Genomic DNA, 19375 nt, shown 5'->3' with positions numbered 1-19375 from the left:
AAATAAATAACTCTTGTTTTCAATCACTGCCACCATAGTGGGGGTTCTGTATGTTGGAGAAGTGCTTTGGATCACAGTCTCCTCCGACATTTTCTTACTGTCTGCCCTTGGCTGTGGAACATTTGCCACAAGAAGACTCTTTACATATGTGGGCCCCTCGGGCTTGGCCCTCCCAGCCTGGAGGCTGCCAGAAGGAAGTCTCTGGTCTTCACAAATTGCTCCATCTCAGCCATACTGTTACAGCAGCACAAACAGACCAAGGCACTAAGGTGGCCTGCTGGGTGACAGAGTGTGGCTGTCACAGAGGGAATGACAGTGAGGGAGGAACCATGTCCCAGAAGACTCAAGATGTCTGTCCTGCTGCAGGAGCAAAGGATGGAGCCCAGGAGGAGCCCCAGGCAGGGCAGCCAGCTCTGATCCCAGCTCTCCTGGATTAGATCTCCAGCCCCATTGCCGGACCTGAACACTGTGCGTTCTGGAGGTGCATAAAGTGGTGGCAGAGAGGTGACCTGCACTATCACCTCCACAAGGATGATGTCCTCCCTGCCTGCTTTCTACTCACTGGCAGAAATCTGAATGAAAGCTAAGAGCCTGTGACCCATCACTGTGCTCTGTTCAAATGATGAGACAAGGGACCACGAGTATAAGATAAGTGATGGGTGAAACATTAAAAAGGCAACCAGTTGAAAGTTAAAGGGCAAGGGGATTGCGCTGCAGAAAATCCATCTGGGCAATTAGCCCACAGTTTACAAGGCCTGCAGGGTGTCAGCCCAGTGTGCCAGGAGAGGCTTCAGCTCACCTGGGTAAGGTGTGGTATGGACATGGGCATGGATAGGTAGGTATCATCTCACTTCATTCAGACAGGCCCCTCCTGAAGCTCAGGTCCTCTATCTGTGTCCAGGCTCGGGAAGCAGCCTCTGGCCTCAGAGTGGGTTGTGCCAGGGTTTGCCTCTTGTGGGACACAGGTGCCTGGCCCCTGCATTGGAACTGTTCCCACCAGAAGTTAAACTGCATCTGTCTGAACCTTACACCTCCTGAGCCTCAACAGATGAAATGTCTAGATGCAGTTGAGAAAACACTTCTGAAATGAGCCCACAATAATTAGAACAAGACTTTTGAAAGACAGAGCCAACACAGTGGCACTGGTGGTCACTTGTTGAGTCCCCAAGATTTCCAGATCCCCTGATGTACACTGCTGTCCACTGACCACAAAATTAGGACAAGTCCCAACATTTCAAAGGGGCACTGTGCTGGATAACTGAAGCAAGACAGAGAGAAGGTCTGGTGTGGTAGCCTACTGGCTGAAGTCCTTGCCTTGCACGCACCAGGATCGCTTTTGAGTGCTGGTTCTAATCCCATTGGCCCCATGTCCCATCCAGCTGGCTGCCTGTGGCCTTGGAAAGCATTCCCCAAGTAGCTGCAAGCACCTGTGCTGAACCAATGTGAAGCTAGAAGCCAGGAGCTTCTGTCGGGTCTCCCACAGGGGTGCAGGGTCCCAAGGCTTTGAGCCCGTCCTCTACTGCTTTCACAGGCCACAAACAGAGAACCAAATGAGAAGCGGGGCTGCCAGAACATGAACTGGCACCCACATGGGTTCCTGGCATGTGCAAGTCAAGTACTTTGGCCTCCTGGCTATCGGGCTGGGCCCCGGATTTTACCAATTTATTCATTGATGATTTTGGCCAGTGTTATGTGTTTGTGCTAAACATTAAACAGCCAGAGTTTCACAAAGGAATAGAACCAATTAGGACATATCTGAGAATAATATACTAAGACTTTTCCAAATCTTATTAAAAATAGATTAAAAGCAGTTTATTTAAGGTACAAGATTTTGAGGTCTCTATATAGTTTTAATAATATGCATTTTCCATGTGTCTTGAAAGAATCTACACTAAAATAAACTTACATTCTTAATTCTATTTAACCACCAACATTTCTCAATACTCTTGTAAGTTCGGATATTTATCTGTTTACTGAGGTCATTGGCTCTGAGAATGAATTAGATGAGGTGATCCAGGGTCAGTCATCTGCACACTGGGAAGAGGAGCTGGGGAGGAGTCCAGTACCCGCCAAAGACCTGGGGGTGTCAATGGAGGGCAAAGGCCACAGTCTAAGTCTCAGCTCAAGGTCAAAGGCCACAGAATGAGGAGAGTCAGTTGTCCTCGGAAGAGAAGGTAGAACTCACTCTCCCTCCACCTGTTCTTTCCTGTTGAAGCTTCGTGGATTGGAGGTGGTCAGCACAGTTGGTGAGGGCGAGAGTGGATCTTCTTTATTTGCTGCATTGATTCACGTGCTAATCTCCCTGGAAGCACTCTCACCATCACCCAGAAACATGGATCCTTCAGCCCAAATGGACACCTCAAATGAAGAATGGTCACATTGTGTGGCAGGAAACCATGCCAAGCAGAGACTTAACCACTGTCCAATGCTGGACATGCAGGCTCATCTTTTGATAATTATCTAAGAATTACTAAGCCACAGGGAGCTAACAGAAAGTTTAACATGAGGAAATTCATAAGCAGAATGACTCACAGACTGTGGTTTACTGGTGGAATCATGTACAACGCATTAACAATTAGCAAAGGGAAAGACAGAACATTAAAATCCAGTTGCGAGCCCTGCGCGGTGGCGCAAGTCCTCACCTTGCACGCCCGGGATCCCATATGGGCACTGGTTCTATCCTGGCAGCCCCGCTTCCCATCCAGCTCCCTGCTTGTGGCCCGAGAAGGCAGTCGAGGACGGCCCAATGCTTTGGGACTCTGCGCCCGCGTGGGACACCCGGAAGAGGCTCCTGGCTTCGGACCGGCATAGCATTGGCCGTTGCGCTCACTTGGGGAGTGAATCATCGGAGAGAAGATCTTCCTCTCTGTCTCTCCTCTCTGTATATCTGCCTTTCCAATAAAAAAAAATAATAATAAAAATAAATCTTAAAAAAAATCCAGTTGCAACCCTACAGAAAAGGCACAAGAGGAAACTGTGGACCTCCAGCATAGCAAGAAACCCACATTCCCGTAGGGAGCTCCACAAATGTCTTCTCCCTGGAGAGTGAGCAAACCATCCATTAATATAGCAAGGAATCCTAAAGTTCCCCTACAAGGCCAACCAGGTCTTATTTTTGCCAGCAGGTGCTATGGCACAGTGTAGACGGCCCATTTCCAGTCTCAACATTCACCAGCAGAGGGTACAGCCTGGCTCAATGTAGGCAGATCCCAATCCCAGCTCTTGCTGGCAGGTATGGCAGCCTAGTCCAACTTATTCCACTCCTAGCTGCAGCAGTCAAGTGAACCGATGGGTGTCAAGCTCCAATCCAGCCTGGTCTGCACCCTTTCTTTGTTCTCATTTGTGCCAGGATGTGCTGTAGACTGACCCTTCCTGACCTGCCCCCAGACCTAGATCACACATGTGCCAGTAGCTGGCACGGCCCAACCTGGCCTGGCTCTAGTCCTGGCTCTTATGCTCACCAGCAGGAGCTGTGCCCTTGCAGGGTTCCCAAAGTATCCCTACTTGGCCTGTTCCCAGCCCTGGATCCCATGTGTGTTGGCAGGTACTGCTGCACAGAATGACCTGGCACTCATTAGTGAGTACTGCGTTTAGCCAGACTGGCCGGCACCCATTCTCTCACCAATGGGTGGTTCAAACCAGCCAAGCCTGGCCCACCCCCAGATCTGGCTCTCATGTGAGCTGAAACTGTTGATGGTCAGAAGCAAGTGCATAAATTTATCAGAGGTCAGAATGTCTTCATCCTGACATTCACCCTGATCCCTTACCCAGCTAGAGTATTAATTGAGTGGATGCAAGGACAAAGGCATTAACAGAAAAGCCGGGACTCAAGAGATTTCTACCACATCCCAATGACTGCTGTGCAACAGGCCTGGGCCGGGCTCTTGAAGGCATCAGAGCAAATGAGCAAAGTGGTCCTGGGGACCTTGCAGTTGGGATGGAGCCACATAGTATGGAGGCAACAGGATGCCAGCTCCCTCTACTGGGGATGCCTAACCCTGGATACTTCCCACTGAGCTGCACAGCTCTGCACAGTCATGGGGAGCACACCATGATGCCAGGGATTAAATGAAAGGTCCTGACCACCGAGGGACCACTTGACCACAGAGGGACCACCTCTGTTCTCTAGGGTGCCTCACAAGGCCACCTGCTTTGAGGGGATCACACACAGGAGCAAGAAGTCTCAGACACCAAAAGTCCTACTTGATTCCCTATGAACCCAGTCACTGCCAAGGTCATGGGCCAGCCAGTTGCCTGAAAGAAGTAACAGACCTAGTGGGTGCAAGGAGTCTGAGACAATAAGACAGGACACTGATGAAACACGTTGCAAACTTTACTGGGGAGCAGACAGGGTTGTAACAACAACTACATGGGGGAACAGGGCTTATACCCCCAAGCAGTGCTGGTCCTTCAGACTCCAGGAGTCTGGGGATGGACCTCCAGGCCAGGGATCCAGTCGGGCTCCTCAGAGTAGACACAGCTACTGACAGACAGAACACAGGAAAGACAAGAGAGGGAACTCCCTGGCATGGGGAGGGGGAAGAGGCTAGAGGGTATTTTTGGAACAGGAAGGAGGTAGAGGAAAGAGAAGCAAAAGGCTTTGAGGATAAGAAGGGAGTGAGAGGAAGAAGGCAGTGCCAGGGACACAGGGGGACCAGCTGCCCCCTCACCCCAGGTTCTGGGTAGCAGGCTGACACGGCTCCTCCTGTCTCCTGGCCTTTCATGGCCCTACTTGTTGCCCCACGTGGCCATCTTGGTGAATACAGGTCTTGGAAGGAAGCGGCTGGACTTCATGTAGGCAGAGATCTTCTCCAGGCCCTGTGAGTGGGAACAAGGACAGAGCTCAGGGCCTGCACCCCACTGAGGTACCCACCCACAGCCCTAGGCAGCCCAGGCACAGTGGGACCCCAACAGGAGCCCTCCTGAGGCTCCAGGGCTGGAGCTTGACACAGTCTCCTGAGGGGCCACAGCCCTGGTGACTTCACTTTTCAGGGACCTTCAGCCAATGTCCTTGCTTCCTAAGAGCTCAGTGAGGGTACTTGGCACACAGCAGGTGTGTTACATGCACTGTGGGTGACTGTTCAGGATTAGGAAACTGTTTCCCCAAATCTGATGCTCAGCCCCATTATCACCATTCATCAGAAAGGAACTAAGGACCGGGCAATGGCACGGCATGACTCCACCCCTTGGGACATCCCATCCCCTCTCACAGTGCCTGGGTTTCAGCGTCTGCTCTGCTCTCCTACCCAGCTCCAGACTAATGCACATCCTGTAGGCAAACAGGGATAGCTCAGCTATTCGGGTCCCCACGACTCACATGGGAGGCTAGACTGAGCTCCTGACTTCAGCCTGGCCAAGTCCTGGTTGATGAGACCATTCAGAGAGGGAGACAGTGGATGGCAGAAATTCTGTGTGTGTGTGTGTGAAAGAGAGAGCGCTTTTCAAATGAATTTAAAAAGAAACTCAGAGCACCCAATCCACAGACAGGTTAAGAAGCTCCTCATGCTCACGTAACTAGTGATGACTCATGGCTGGGAGCTGCCGGGCCATGTCTGCCTCCCAAGCCGGGCTCTCTGTAGTATGACTCTCCTCCTCCCTCCAGAATGCCCCATCACTACTAGTCTACTTGGATTGTCTCCCTTTCACATGCTGGTTCTTGATTTGGTTGGGTTTTATAAGGTGTGTGGGTGGAGGGAAGCATTGCTAGCAGGACAAATGTCCATGTAGAGTGGAAGGGAGCCCAGACATTACTCAGTGATACTGCATAACGGGGATACAGGCAGGTGACCCGGAAAGCACAGACTGGACTGAGCTCTAATTATTTGCAGGAAAGCAGAAGACTGATTTCCTACCTGGTGCCAGAGCTCATCCCCTCTGTGCCCCAGCCTACTTCATCTCCAGCTCTAACACAGGGGACAAGACCGTATGACAGCACAAGTAGCATGGACCGTATTGCCATGAAAGAGAGTGTGAATGTAATGCTTTTTTCCCCTAAAATATGTATCTTAAAAGGCAGATTGCAAGAGAAGAGAAGCAGGAGGTGAGATTGAGAGAAAGATTTTCCATCTGTTGCTTTGTTCCCTAAGTGGCCACAACAGCCTGGGCTGTGACAAACCAAAGCCAGGAAGCCTGGACTCCAGCCAGGTTTCCCACATGGGTGGCACGAATTCAAGTGATTAAGCATCAGCTGTTGCTTCCCAGGGACATTGGTAGGGAGCTGGATAGGGACCACGAAGCCAGGACTTGAAGTGGGCAATTCCTGAAGCATTCAACAGACCCAGGGCCATTGGCTGCAGTCCAACCCTCACACTATTGCCCTCCCTGCCTCAGTCATGTCAGCTCTTCCAAAGCCATGTAGCCTAGGCCTGGGCCAGAGATGATAGTTGCTGACAAGACACATGGCCCGATGGGGAGTGGGACAGGAAAAAGACTCCAGCCTGAATCAGTGGGGCTAACACCTAAGATTTCCAGCACTTAAGTCTCTGGATGCCAGGGTGTAAAGGATCCGAGCCTCTGCTGCGTTTGACATTTCTGCTCCCTGTTCTCGTCTCCTTTGGGAGGCAGCAGAAGATGACTTCATTACTTGGGTCTGAGTCAGCCACATGGGAGACCTAGATTGAGCTCCAGGCTCCTGCTTCTGGCACTTAGGGAGAGAAGAAGCAGATAGAAGGTTACCTGTTCTGTCTCTGAACCCCGTTCGTTGGGTCTCTGTCTTTTAAATAAAAGGAAAACACGTATATTTTGAAAAAAGAACAAACGTTCCTGAATCTCTGATGAGGTAAGGCTTTGCTACTATCAAACAACCTGACTCCAGGATGACAGCTGAGTAGTAGTTTGGGGAGGTCAGGCCATGCACCCAGGCATACAGAGGGTGACACCCATTCTCCCTCCACCAGCTGTCTGCTGCTTCTCTAACTACAGTTTCTCTAACTATGGTTTCTGACCTGGGTTCTTCTCTGCTCATTCCCTTGTGCCTGATGCTGTCAGGTACACACTCACTACCTGCCCCCATGTGCCTTACGCTGTGCCTCCAACATAGACACTCAGTGCACAGGAAGGAAGATAAGGACTCGCCTGGTATCACTAACAGAACTCGTGGAACTCTGGAAGGAGATATGATAGTGTAAAACAACAGAGTGTGAAAGCACATCAGACTCTCCTGCCAAGGTCCTCCAGCAGGGGCACCCACATACCTGGCAAACCAGGTACCAGTGCCAGCCCTGGGAGCTCGGTGCTTCCTCTCAGTGATCTGAGGGGTGCACAGCTTGCTGGAGACAAGAACAGTGTGTGTATGTGACACTGAACTAGATCCCTGCTGTCTCAGCCTTCCCAGGCCAGCCACAGATTCACCGCTGAAGGCCCTGCCTCTCCATTGGTACCCTGGGCTAGGAACCCCAGGCTGAAGCTTTATCTTTTGGCATAAAACAAGAAGAACCACTGACTACTACCCAAGGCCCCCAGAGGCTCACAGGGAGCCCAGCACGGCCTCGGGCGGCTCTAACAGCTAACCTCTTACAGCTTCAGTTTCCTCATCAGTCAAATAAGAAGGATCCATCCCCCTTCACCATACGAATGTTGCAAGTTGATCTCAGTAGCTTTAAGATAAATACTGCAACATGTCCTATAGCAAAGCCAGGGCTAAACAAATGCTACTCCTCTGTATTCTGTATTCTTCCCTTCTCTGTATTCTCTGGCTCTGAGACTAGGGCAGCATCACGGGAAGGGACAGAGGAAAAGGACAGAGAAGAAGGATGGAGGATAGGGGCATTACCTCAAAGCGGGCTAGGAACTCCTTCAGGGTGGGGAATGCATCCAGACACCGGGGCTCAAACACCTGGTTCCTTTCAATGACGTCATAAGCAACAAAATCCACAAAGGTGATCTGCAAGGGAAGTCAGGAACAAGCAGTGTGGAAGCTCTGTGTGTGACTCAGGACGAATCCCAGCTGCTTTGTCCCTTCCCCTGCTTCCTCTCACCTTGTCCCCTGCAAACCAGGGCCGCTTCCCCAGGAACTGAGCCAGCAGCTTCAGCTTCTCAGGGAGGCCCTGCAGATACTCCAGCTTCAGCTTCTCCTGAGGCAAAGAACACCCAGGAACTCTTAGCTATCTGCTCTTGGCAGGGGCAGCCTGTTCAGGGTGGTACCAGATACAGAAGGCCATGCGGGTGGGGGTGACAGCCACTTTCCCTGGACCTTGCACTGGCTTTGACACACAGCATCAGCATTCATTACCCTATGTGTGCCTATCACACCCATCAGTCACAGACACTAAAGTCCCAAGGGACACAGCAGCATCCCTGAATTTGTCAGCGCTGATATCCAAACAAGCTCTGGCTGAAGGTCAGACACAGCAATGCAGAGAACTCCCTGGTAGGGACAAGCTCTTCCCCCTGTGGGGGCTGAGACATCAGGCTGCTGTCCAAAGACAAGGAAGCCACTTACGACTCCCATCTTATCCTTCTGCTTCTCATTGCCTGAGTCTGTCTGTTCTAGAAGCAGGTAGCTGGTAGGAACCAATGGGAGATAGGGCCAGGTCAGAGCTTAGAGGATAGTTACACAAGATTACCAACCACCACTGAAATTCTACCCCTGGGTGTCTACATTCTGTTCCAAGATTGGTGTGCACACACCCACAACTTTTATTTGGTACAGGTGTGAGGTTGATGGGTCACTCCTGGCAGGTGAGGAAACCTTTTGTGAGATCAGTGTATCAGGAAATTGAATGAGCAAACAGGACCATGCAGATTGGAAAGCCCGAGTCTGTGCACCTGACCCGGATTTCGTCTGGCCTGGCACAGTGAGGGTACTCACAAAGTCAGGGCTGTAGCAGAGCGTAGCCAGCAGCATGCGGGTGTCCATCAGCTGGTTCTCCAAAATGTCCACGCGAATGTTCTCCTCTTCTGTCTCCCCACCTGAAGCACACACAGCAGAGACCCTCAGTATCTCACCCAGCCAGGCCCAGGGCACAGCCACAGCCCCACACCCTCAGCCAGCCCCACTCACACAGGTTGTGTTTGTGGGCGAGGTGGCACAAGATGTCATTGCTCTGGGTGAGCTTGTGAGTCCCATGAATCAAGTATGGCAGTTGGGGAAGGAAGAGGGAAGTCAGCTGGGCTCCCAGGTGCCCAGCACCCCATGCCCTGAGTCGGCAGACAGGAACCCTGGCACCCTCTGTGCCTGGCCCATGGCAGGCCCTGGACAATCTTTGCGCAAGGCATGAGTGAGCTATGACATAGAACCTGAGGGAAAGACTGCAGAGATCTATGGATGACAGTGGTTGAGCACAGGTCCCAGCACTCTCTAGCCATGGGAAGGGTGTGGAGGCAGAGACACCTTGCACTTTCCCATCCCATCCCAGTCATCCCATCCCCAGCACTCACGTATGTTGGGGAAGTCCAGGCCCAGCTTGAATTTCTCACTCAGCCACTGGCTTTGGTCATGGTCGGGGCTGTGGAGAAGACCAAGTGAAACAAAACCTCCCCAGTGTGCAGCCTCCTCCTTGTGTCCCTCCCTCCCTAGGAGTCTGGGACAAGACCCCAAGGCAGAGAGTGTGGGATCTGAACCTCTGAACCCTCATCTCACATTCAAGGTCTGAAGAAGGGGAATAATGACTTAAGAGCTCTAGAATCTACATGCCAAAAGCTCACAGTTCTGAGAACAGGCCTACAGAAGAGCCCACCCATTGTGTCTAAGCTCAGCACCCTGCCTTGGGAGGCCACAGCAGCCTCCCTGCAGGGACCAATAAGAGGCAGGCTCTAATACAGGGTTCAAGGTGTGTGTAGGTGACCAACAGGCAACCACACAAGGGTTGCTAGGAATCAGTCAGTATGCAGAGGGCAGAGTTCAGTGCAGGCAGGAGCATTACCGTCCCCCATGGAGTATAGCTTTTCCTCGTAGCTGGTGTCCGTGCATTCCAGGAGCAGGCGGATGGCGTGAGCCAGCCTGTGGGATGGCCCAGAACTGAGTGACTCTTCCTGCTGCCCTCATCTCCTCCAGGTGAGCCCCAAACCTACACTCCATGCTTTCCCCACCCCCTTCCTATAATTCTGTTCCCACCTTCCCCCTTCTTCCACCCCACAAAGAGCTCGCACAGGGAACTCTGGAGAGGCATGGACAGGCAGCAGCAGAAATCAGGGGCCTACAGGCACCACGGTTTGGTAGTGCCCTGGCTGCGCAGTGTCTCTCACTGGCCCCATGCTGCCTCACCACATGCTCACCCCATGGATATCCCAATAACCCAGGATCATGGCCATGGTGCAGCTGGTGTGGCAGGCTCAGTGCTCAGGCCTCCACACAAAGGGCTGGGGTTTTATGAAAGTCTGGGCAAAGAGGGGTTAGGCCTCTCATCTTCCCATCCTACCCCACAGATCCAATAACCCGCAACAACCAGTGCAGAGCTCAAGCCTCAATGCAGGAAGAAGACTGCAGATCCCCAGCTCCCAGGGTTGCCTGGGCAGGCTCTGTGGGCCTCAGGGCAGCACCTGGTCTCACCAAGTCCCCAGCTCGATCCCCAGGCTCCAGTCCCTGACCACCTTCTGCTGCGTGCCTGGGAGCCGGCAGTGCCCTTGACAGATGAGCCAGGTCTTTGGGAACAAGGCAGCTACCCTTGCTCAGCGCTGACACTGTGTTTCCTGGTTTCTGGGAAGCTCATTCCTGCTGCATCAGGCCAGGAGTCTGCAGGAACAGCTTCAGTAAAAGGGGCAAGAAGAGATCAACAGGTGTTCCCTGTTTTTCTTTAGGGGTCTCAGGAGACTAAAATCTTGGGGGGACTTTGGACATTGGTGTTTTGGACCAAGGATGCATCGAAATCCTTGAGCTAGATCTGAATAAAAATGAAGATCTGGATAGTCAGCTAGGAGGCTGTCCCTAATGACCCTGAGAATGACCTTGAGGGTAGTGGCCACCATGGAGTGTGAACACGGTTGCAAAGAATGTGTTTTAGGAAGGACTCAGGCCTTGTCCTGATGTGAAAGGAGAATAGAGTGTGTCCCTGGAAGAGCCTGAAGACACCCCACAGTGCCAGGAGACCAGGATCAGGGAAAACCCTGAGCTTGGCTGTGCCAGGGACTCTTGTCCTGACCTGGGTTCCTGACCCATGTGGAGTCTTTACAACAGCAGGGCGGCTGGAATTCCTTTGAAGAGACATTGACCTGTGCTACCAGCCCCAAAGAGAAGGCTGTCCCACCTGCTGACTTTGTTCTTGAAAGCCACAGCCAATTTGAAAACTAGGGAAATGCAGTCATGTGATTTCTGATTCATGTTGTTCTGTTTAGAGGGTATTATAAGTGAACATCCTATATGAAACAGATAAATGGACCCTAAAAATCAAATGACTTTGCAAGGTAAAAGACACGGCAGTGGCACTACAGAAAATACATTGTGGCAGTTAGCTAAGACCTTACAAGAACCATGCAGTGGGATATCTGTGAAGGTTCTGACTCACTTGAATAGACAGAGCTTCCAGTCAGCCTGGAATGAAGTATGAATTAGACACAAAAATTTCTTCTTGCCTCTATGAAGTCTTAGAAGCCAAGTGGTCTGCTCATCTCTGGGGAGTTGGAAAGTGGAGGATGGTGTTGCTGGGACTGGCAGAGTGTAGAGTCCCTGCTGCAAGTGTCTCCACCCACTTAGGGCCAGTCCTTCCAGCTCGGGTCACCCCTCAGAGTCCAGTCTCAGGAAGCAAGACTCAACATGGACCCGTTAGTAGGTTAGCCTAGTTCCCTGTACACACCCATGTGCCTGGTCCTCTCAGTTGATTCATTTCCACCATTCATTATGACTGTTTAGCAATGCATTGCAGGATTCAAGGACCACTGTCTTTGAGTGTTTGGTCAGGCCTCCTACACCCTACTTCTCTCTAGCTGCTTTTTCTCAATGATGCGGCACAGGAGGGCATCAGTCACTTTAGCAAGTTGGTGGAAGGAAGGCGAGAGGGAACCAAGCACCTCATTAAGATCCAAAGCTGTTGCAGCAGCCAAGCCCTCTTCCAGATAGGTGGGGCAAAACCCAAGACACCATGGAGATCACCTAAGCATGGATAAGAGCCTGAACCAGGCCCTTCTGGAAGTGCACACCTTGGCTTCTGCCCACTCAGACCCTCATCGCTGTGACTTCCTGGATGAGGAGGTCACACTCCTGAAGAAAATGGGAGACCACCTGACCAACATCTGCAGAGCTATGGGCCTCCAGGCCAGCCTAGGGAAGCACCTCTTTTGGTGCTCAACCTTAAGCGTGACCAGGTGCTACTGAAGGGATCTGGCAACCCTGTGGGAGACCCAAGGAAGTTCCTGGCTCCTGGCTTCAGATAGGCTCAGCTCTGGCAGTTGCAGTCACTTGGGGAGGGCATCATCAAATGGAAGATCTTCCTCTCTGTCTCTTCTCCTCTCTGTATATCTGAATTTGCAATAAAAATAATAAATCTTTTAAAAAAAGAAATTAATTAACTCATCTTTTTTTAGAATGCTGTATGAAATGAAAATAAGACTTCTTAGTTGCTAGACTGTTATCCAGATTTTAATTTAGAACTACGTATATGCAAATACTTTTGACCTCCTCTGCTGGAAAGGGGAGAGTTGCAAAAGATGTATTTCCCCTTGCCAAAGTCTCTTCAACTCCTCCAAACGGCTGGTATTGCAGGAGGAAAGCCACCTGATGAGGACTCAATAAATTGGAAGGTTTTTTTTCTTTAAAACCTGGGTGAGGAACCCAACGTGGGGCTTTGCACAGTAACAAGATCAGGGAAAATTCTCTTACATCAACATCCCATTCATGGCTTCAATGCAGAAGGGCAGTCGGTAGACTATTGCTGGACACTGATCTGTTAAACTGGAAAAATGTACACTCCACATACAGAGAAGACCCTCTGAAAGTGACCAAATTATTGACTGCCATCTTTGCTACATGTTCTTCTCAATGCAAATAAGTAAAGACTCTTTATGGACACAGCAAGAGGAGAGGTACAATGTCCCCAGGACGGGAGTCTCTAAGCAGAGTCTCAAACTACCATCACACCCTCAGAGCTTAGTGGACATACATGCAGATAGCGACAATGTAACAAAGACACTATGGGAGCTGTGTTCTGGCTAGGCTTGGCAACAGGGCCATGGGCTAACAGCAGGACAACTGGACAAACTACCAGGCTATCCTACTAAATCCTGCCACTCGGCTGCCCATCCAGGGAAACAAACTCCTTCATGATTGCCTGGAAACCTTGGAGACTGTTTGTTGAAGCAAAATGGCCCTGTGGGGCAGCCCCTGCCTAAAGCAAACCTGGACCTCTTCACCCACAGGAGCAACTTTGTGCAGCGTGGACAATGAAGTTTCAGGCGAGCAAGTGGTGGTCACAGCACGACAGGCACTAGCAGCAACAACACTGCCGCGCAGCGTGCCCACCAGGAAAGCTCCCCTGACGTCTCTGACAAGGGCTCTCTAATCAGCCAGCAGAGGAGAGAAGGCCAACACTGACACAGACTGCAAGCATGTGGGCAAGACTGGGCATGCTCACTGTGCTGTCTGGGAGGAAAGGGCACTCCCGACAACAGAATGTGGGCAATAGGTACACAGCTGAAATCCCATTTCTATGGCGGCAGTGCCACAGTGAGGACAGGTGGCAACAGGACACTGTCCTTGTCACCAGAAGATGCACGTGCACACTGCAAGTGGGAGCCAAGCTGCGCACCTGTCCACCAGAACAGCAGCTGAGGGAAAGGGTTCTCCTGGGGCCATGACACTCCAGCTTGATGGAGTCCTATCATTAAGCTGAGGAATATGGGAGAGGAGTGGAAGGGGATGTTGGCACTTGGGATGACACCCATAGATGGATGGAAACAGAATTCCCCCTGCCCATCCTTATTTCCAAGGTCCTGGCCCAAGCATTATGCAACCCAAGCATGGGAGTCCACATTGTGGGCCTGATACTCTCAGGAACTTTGTGGAACATTCATGAAAGGACCTCATCTTCATTGTTAGTGCACCCCCTAACTCAGAGTTGCCTTTATTTGTTCAGAACTACCAAAAAGCAAAGAAGTTGCCACCAATTGGGGTTTATAGGTTGCCACTACTTGGGCAATGCATAGTGTCCCTGCCCCAATTGATGACTGACAAGTGGACTATGCTGTAATGCCTAGGGAAGCTGGGAAATCCAAATATTCACCTATACTGACAAACTTGATTCTCCTATGCCAAATGATATTGGAGCTTCTCTCAGCCAAAACAACTTCCCAAGTAGCCAATGCCTTGCCTTCAAAATAGAAGTTCTGTATGTCTTAAAGGAATCAATCTTCTGAAAAAACAAAATGAATCTCACTTTGGAAAAAGTAGCCTCAACTACAATGTGTTGTCCTCCTCTAGGTAAGGGTAGACTCTAAAACAGCACATGAGAGACACTTCCTGATGCAAAGTTCAGCTGTTGCACTGAACTTCATTCTGGTGTTCTATGCCCCACACTCCCAATGGTCCCTTGGTGATGTGTCTGAGATCATTCCCAAAGCCAACAGGAACTTTCACACTTTATTACTAAGCCATGTCCACAACAATAGGCAAACGAAAGTGACCAGTGTATACCTAATGGACCACAGTCTGCCCTACAAACAAAAGGAACTCGCCTGGAAACTGCTCATTGGATGTAAACAGTTTGGTACTTAGTGCCATTGTCCAGGCATCTTCCGAGTCTGCGGCTCTTCAGGGAACCATGACATCCCCTCACTGCATGCTATGTACACAAAGCCAAGTCATTGCTTCTCTAGGCTTTCCTCTGGGCTACTCAATGGCACAAGGCCCTTCTTCTCAGGTATTCTGCATTTTGGCCTACAATCATCTTGCTAGTAAGGTGTCCTCGTCCGTGTACTGGATAGGAATCTCCTGTGTTGCCATTGAAAGTGAATCCACTGAAATGCCTTGGACACTCGGCAGGAGCCATGACAAATGCAGGTTCCAATCTTCCATTTCCAGGAGCCTCTCTTCTTCCCTGAGTCAGATGCATGTGGTTGGAATGAGCTGGCACCCCCATTCCACAGAGGTGGAGTAAGGGATCAACAGTGGGGAATTTGTAACCAGACCAAACACATTTTTCTTTCCATATTCAGTGAAAAACAAACAATTGATTGAGTCTATGGCCCAGTAAAGTATCTCTTCCAACAGATAAATAATGCTTGCTTGTGAATTCCAGGCACTGGCCTTGAGAAAGCTGGCTGAAGTTGCAAAGTGACCCTGCTTTTCCCTGGTCAGCATGACTGGGAGTTGAAGTTTATTGCAACACACCATAAAAAAGGAACAAAGAACAAAGTGAGAATGGGTTTGTGGCTGAGTGGGCTTCATCCAGCCACATCTAACATAACACTAGGCCTCTTTCAGATCCCTGCCAGTAACATTTTGTAGCTGCTTAGATAGGGAGGACATTCTGCCACTCCCAACTCATGATAAAGTCCAGCTATCCAGCAAGTTTCCCAGGGAGCTGTGCTGAGGTCCCAGATAGCCACTGTCAGACCTGCAAGCTGCTGTAGCACCTGATGCAGCAGCCCAGCCTCCCCTGCTCCCTCTTCAAACATCAGATCATCTACTCTGGCCAAGGACAATCAGTCTATGGTTCTGGAGATTGTTTAACAGCGATTGTCCTCACCTGTTGACATAATAAAGTTTCTCTTTCCTCTATTCTCCAACCTGGACCTTATAAATTTGATTTGTCACTAAGGACAGGAAGTACACTTACAGTAACAGTGTGACATGCTCAAGTCATGTCCCTGGGCAATTGGCTGAGCAAGAGCTCCTCACATCTGGTTGTTTAAGGTCTAACTTTTGTTTTCACTTGGGCCATCTTTGTGAATGGAGGACTCAGGAGGAAACCACGGGATTTCATGTGGACCAAGATCTGCTCCAGGTCCTGGGAGTGGGAAGAAGAACAGAGTGAAGTGTCTGAAGTCCCACTAGGTACCTCTAGTCCCACTGCAAGCCAACACAGTGAGATTCCTGGGAGCTCCAGTGCAGGAATGTGACACATTTCCTGAGGGTCTACAGCACTGGTTACTTCATTCTTCAGGGACCTACAGCCAATGTCCTTGCTTCCTAAGAGCTTCAGTGAGGAGAACTCTGCAAGGAGCTGCTGTGTTACATATACTAGGAATCACTACAGATTTAGGAAACCCACTCCCTGACTGCAAGTTCAGGATCCTGTTTCTCAGGAGGGAAGCTGAGCTGTGCAAGAGAGAAGCTGCAGTCTCAAACAGACACAGCTGGAGTAATAGCCTTGGAAGGACTCTCCGGCTTGCAGGCTCAGAGCAAAGGCAACCAGGACATGCAGCATGGCAGACAGCCCAGATCACACCCAGCCAGCCAACAAATCCTGTATGAAAATCAATACAGGGAGATAAACTCACAAAACACACCCTGACAGACCTCTATCCTTGCCCCATAGCAGGAAGTCCCTACCTCTGCACCTGGCACATGAGCTCAGCCTCTCTGTACACAGCTTGCCTCTCCTCCAACCCAGCCCCTGCACCAGGCCACAGGACACTCAGAGGGCCAAAGGCGTGGTTCTCTCTTGAGGGAAAGCCAGAGTCATCTGCACCCAAGATCTTGAGGTAAAAGCAGTAGCTGTCCCCTACCTGCCACACCCTCATGCTCTTTTGTGAGAGTTGGGACTAGACAGGCAACGACCAGGATTCCTTGGAGTGTCAGATCCTGAGGTGAGGGCACTCACAGGAACAGTAGGTAGGGCAGCCGAGGGTTATGATGGGAAAGAACGTGCACTTCTTCAGGGAGAAGTGGACCAGGAATCAAAGCTCAGTTGGACCCCGAGATTTGAGGTTCCCAAGATAATTGGCTGTGATTTTCTGGGAGGTGGTCCTGGGTCCTTGGTGGAGTGAAGACACCTGGTATGCACCCCATGGGCAGTACTGAGCTCTACACATTTGCTAAGTAAAAGGATTTTTTTAATCTTAGGAGGTTTATTCCAGCGGCCAGAAAAAGGGGAAGTGGGGAGGAAGGAGAGGCTGGAAGGAGGAGAAAGAGTGAGAGAAGAGCAAAGAAGAGAGAGAGAGCCTCACCTGGTGGTCTTTTTACCTGCCAGGTGTGGGGTGTTGGGATTGGGAGGGACTGAGGGCAGGCCCCAGGGAATTGGTGCCTGCAGGTGAATGCCTGAGGATGAGTGGTGACTGGGTGGGGTTGGGGAAGGAGCTGGAAGATTGGGGGTGGGATTCTCAGGTGGAATGCCAGGTTACATCTGATTGGTGGATGGCCGGTCTGGTGCGAATTTCGTGAGCTGTGAGGAAGAAGGAATGGTGCCAGGTCCAGGGTGGGATATTCGAATAACTCCTTACATTTCTCCCTTTTGTTATTATATAAAGGAAGAGGGGCATTGTTCTCTATGGCTTCTAGGAGCTGTTTTCTATTGGCAGTGGTTGCAGACTGGTGGGAGGAATGGGAAATGGAGGAACGCTTTTAGTCCTTAAAAGAAACTGGTTAATGGTTTGATTTTAAAAAATTTTTACATTTCAGTGGATGGGAATGGAGAGAATGGTTATTAAGAGTGCTTTTGAAAAGATGGCTTGAGTTCATTTTCTCTTTTTTTTTTTTTTTTTTTGAGTTCATTTTCTCTTAGCCAGGCCTTCTTGTACTTGATTCTTCATTACTCCTTGATGGTCAACATAGACAAGGTAGCTTCACTCGGAACCAGAGACCCTGACTGCTTATCCTATGAAACTCCTTACATTTCCAAACAGAGGAGTGAACAGGGATAAAGGGACAAGGACTGCTCTAGCTTCTTCGAGCTGAAAGGGGCGTTGTTGAATAGCCGCAGCAGTAGAGGGGTTCTAGACGTTCCTGGTAGAAGGTAGAAGTCATCAGATGTCTGAAGTACTACCTGGCACTTGAAGGCTTCTTTTTGTTGAAGTCTAGATAACAAAACATAATTATAATCGTTCCCAACCTAGCAGGTCATGAGTTCAGTTAGAAATCCAGTTGGAATACTTGAGCTTTCAAGCTTAGATATAAAAGAATTGTCAGATTTCAAATCTTTGTCAGAGTAAACATTACATTAAATTAAAACAATGGACTAGATTTATATCAACTACTTCAAGTCCCAAATTTCGAAACATACGCAATGAATGCAATGGAACACATGAAACCTTCTTCGGTTGTTTGAAATTGTTATCTGAAACAATGAAAGGATTAGTATATGGTAGTATGTGGCATCAGAATATAACTCATCACAGGACAGGTAAATGCAAGCCAACTTTCGTTTGGAAATGCTATAGTAATTTTTCATCTAGCTAGAGAACAGGCAAGTGTTTAATTTTTCTAAAAAAATTATACTTTACCAATCATAAGCCCTAAGAGTCTCAGGAAGACGTATAGCCTAGAACATAAAGCACAGCACTTACAACATTCTGTTACAAGACTTACTAGTTACACTGTAGATGGCACAAGATTTAAACTAGTTTTCATTTAAAATAACCCCGCAGTTTATAGTATTCCAACAAGATTTTACAGAACTTTATACACTTTAAGGCAGAGGCAAGCAATGTACTAATTTATAGGAGAAATCCCAAATAACTTGGCAAATCGTGAGCAAGGCATCAAATCTGCCTCAGTGCTGTGAGGGTATCCTACCTCAGTGAAGTCTAGCAAAACTGAAGAGGGCGATGGCAAACATGCCCTGTCGGGAGCCTGGTCAGTGATGCAGGCTGAGCAGTTACAGGCTAACTTTTCCATAGAAATGGCTTCTTTTCTGAGCTTCTAGATTTCTATCTGATACCTGAGCTAATATGGGGCTCCTGAGAGACCCTGATGGTCACCGTAAGAGAGGGAAGAAGCCAGAGCTAGCTAAGACAGAGAAGGCAGTGTCCAGATGGACACTTACAGTTTTCCCTTCCACTGTGAGAACCACCGGGGCTCTTGGGTGCTGTTCCAAGGTGTCACCAAAGCCTGTGGATGGCCTTGAGCCTGTGTACAGGTTCCCAGGCTGCTTCTGTCCCATGTGGGAGATTCAATGGGAAATGACTGACCGGAAGTACTTGGCCTTCAGGGGCAGTCATATCTCCAATGACCTCCTTGGTAGTTGGGACACGGCCCTGGGTGTCCTTTCTGATGATTCTTGGTGAAGTGTCCATTGCTTCTGCAACGAAGAGCACTTGGGAGGCCTCCAGGGATCTCACTGAAACCAGGAGTACACACCTCTCTCATCCTGCTCTGCCATGGGATCCCCTCCTGGTCTCTGAGGTATAAGACCGTGGTGAGCCCTTTAAGAGGATGTTAGGGTACTTTCAGATCCCGGAATCTAGCTTACTACTGCATGCATTCAGAAAATGGGGGAAGGTCTCATTCCCTCTTCACTCTCAGCTCTGTCTTTTCCTTAGTTTCCTAGCCATGAAAATGTGTACTATG

The 19375-nt window shown here is 49.8% G+C and overlaps 2 protein-coding genes across 3 annotated transcripts in view; one reads left to right on the top strand and one right to left on the bottom strand.

Annotated features, from left to right (window-relative positions):
- LOC121168470 (glutathione S-transferase Mu 3) overlaps positions 1 to 19375 on the top strand; it is a 63495-nt gene that overhangs the window by 31247 nt on the left and 12873 nt on the right. The gene's annotated exons all lie outside the window — the stretch shown is intronic.
- LOC121168484 (glutathione S-transferase Mu 2-like) lies at positions 4318 to 10251 on the bottom strand. Of its 2 annotated transcripts, XM_040998673.1 has the most exons (8): positions 10208 to 10251; positions 9864 to 9940; positions 9383 to 9474; positions 9002 to 9083; positions 8810 to 8910; positions 7977 to 8072; positions 7772 to 7882; positions 4318 to 4818 (listed from the first exon to the last, which is right to left on the bottom strand). In XM_040998673.1, the coding sequence occupies exons 1-8, from the start codon at positions 10249 to 10251 to the stop codon at positions 4729 to 4731; spliced, it is 693 nt and encodes a 230-aa protein (XP_040854607.1). In that variant the 3' UTR covers positions 4318 to 4728. The 2 variants fall into 2 exon arrangements, with proteins under 2 accessions (XP_040854607.1, XP_040854609.1); XM_040998675.1 differs by lacking the exon at positions 7772 to 7882.

The sequence above is a fragment of the Ochotona curzoniae genome, unplaced genomic scaffold (assembly GCF_017591425.1).
Source record: "Ochotona curzoniae isolate NIBS_2020 unplaced genomic scaffold, NIBS_Ocur_1.0 scaffold_1037, whole genome shotgun sequence".
NCBI lineage: Eukaryota > Metazoa > Chordata > Mammalia > Lagomorpha > Ochotonidae > Ochotona > Ochotona curzoniae.
This window is presented reverse-complemented; position numbering and strand designations above follow the sequence as displayed.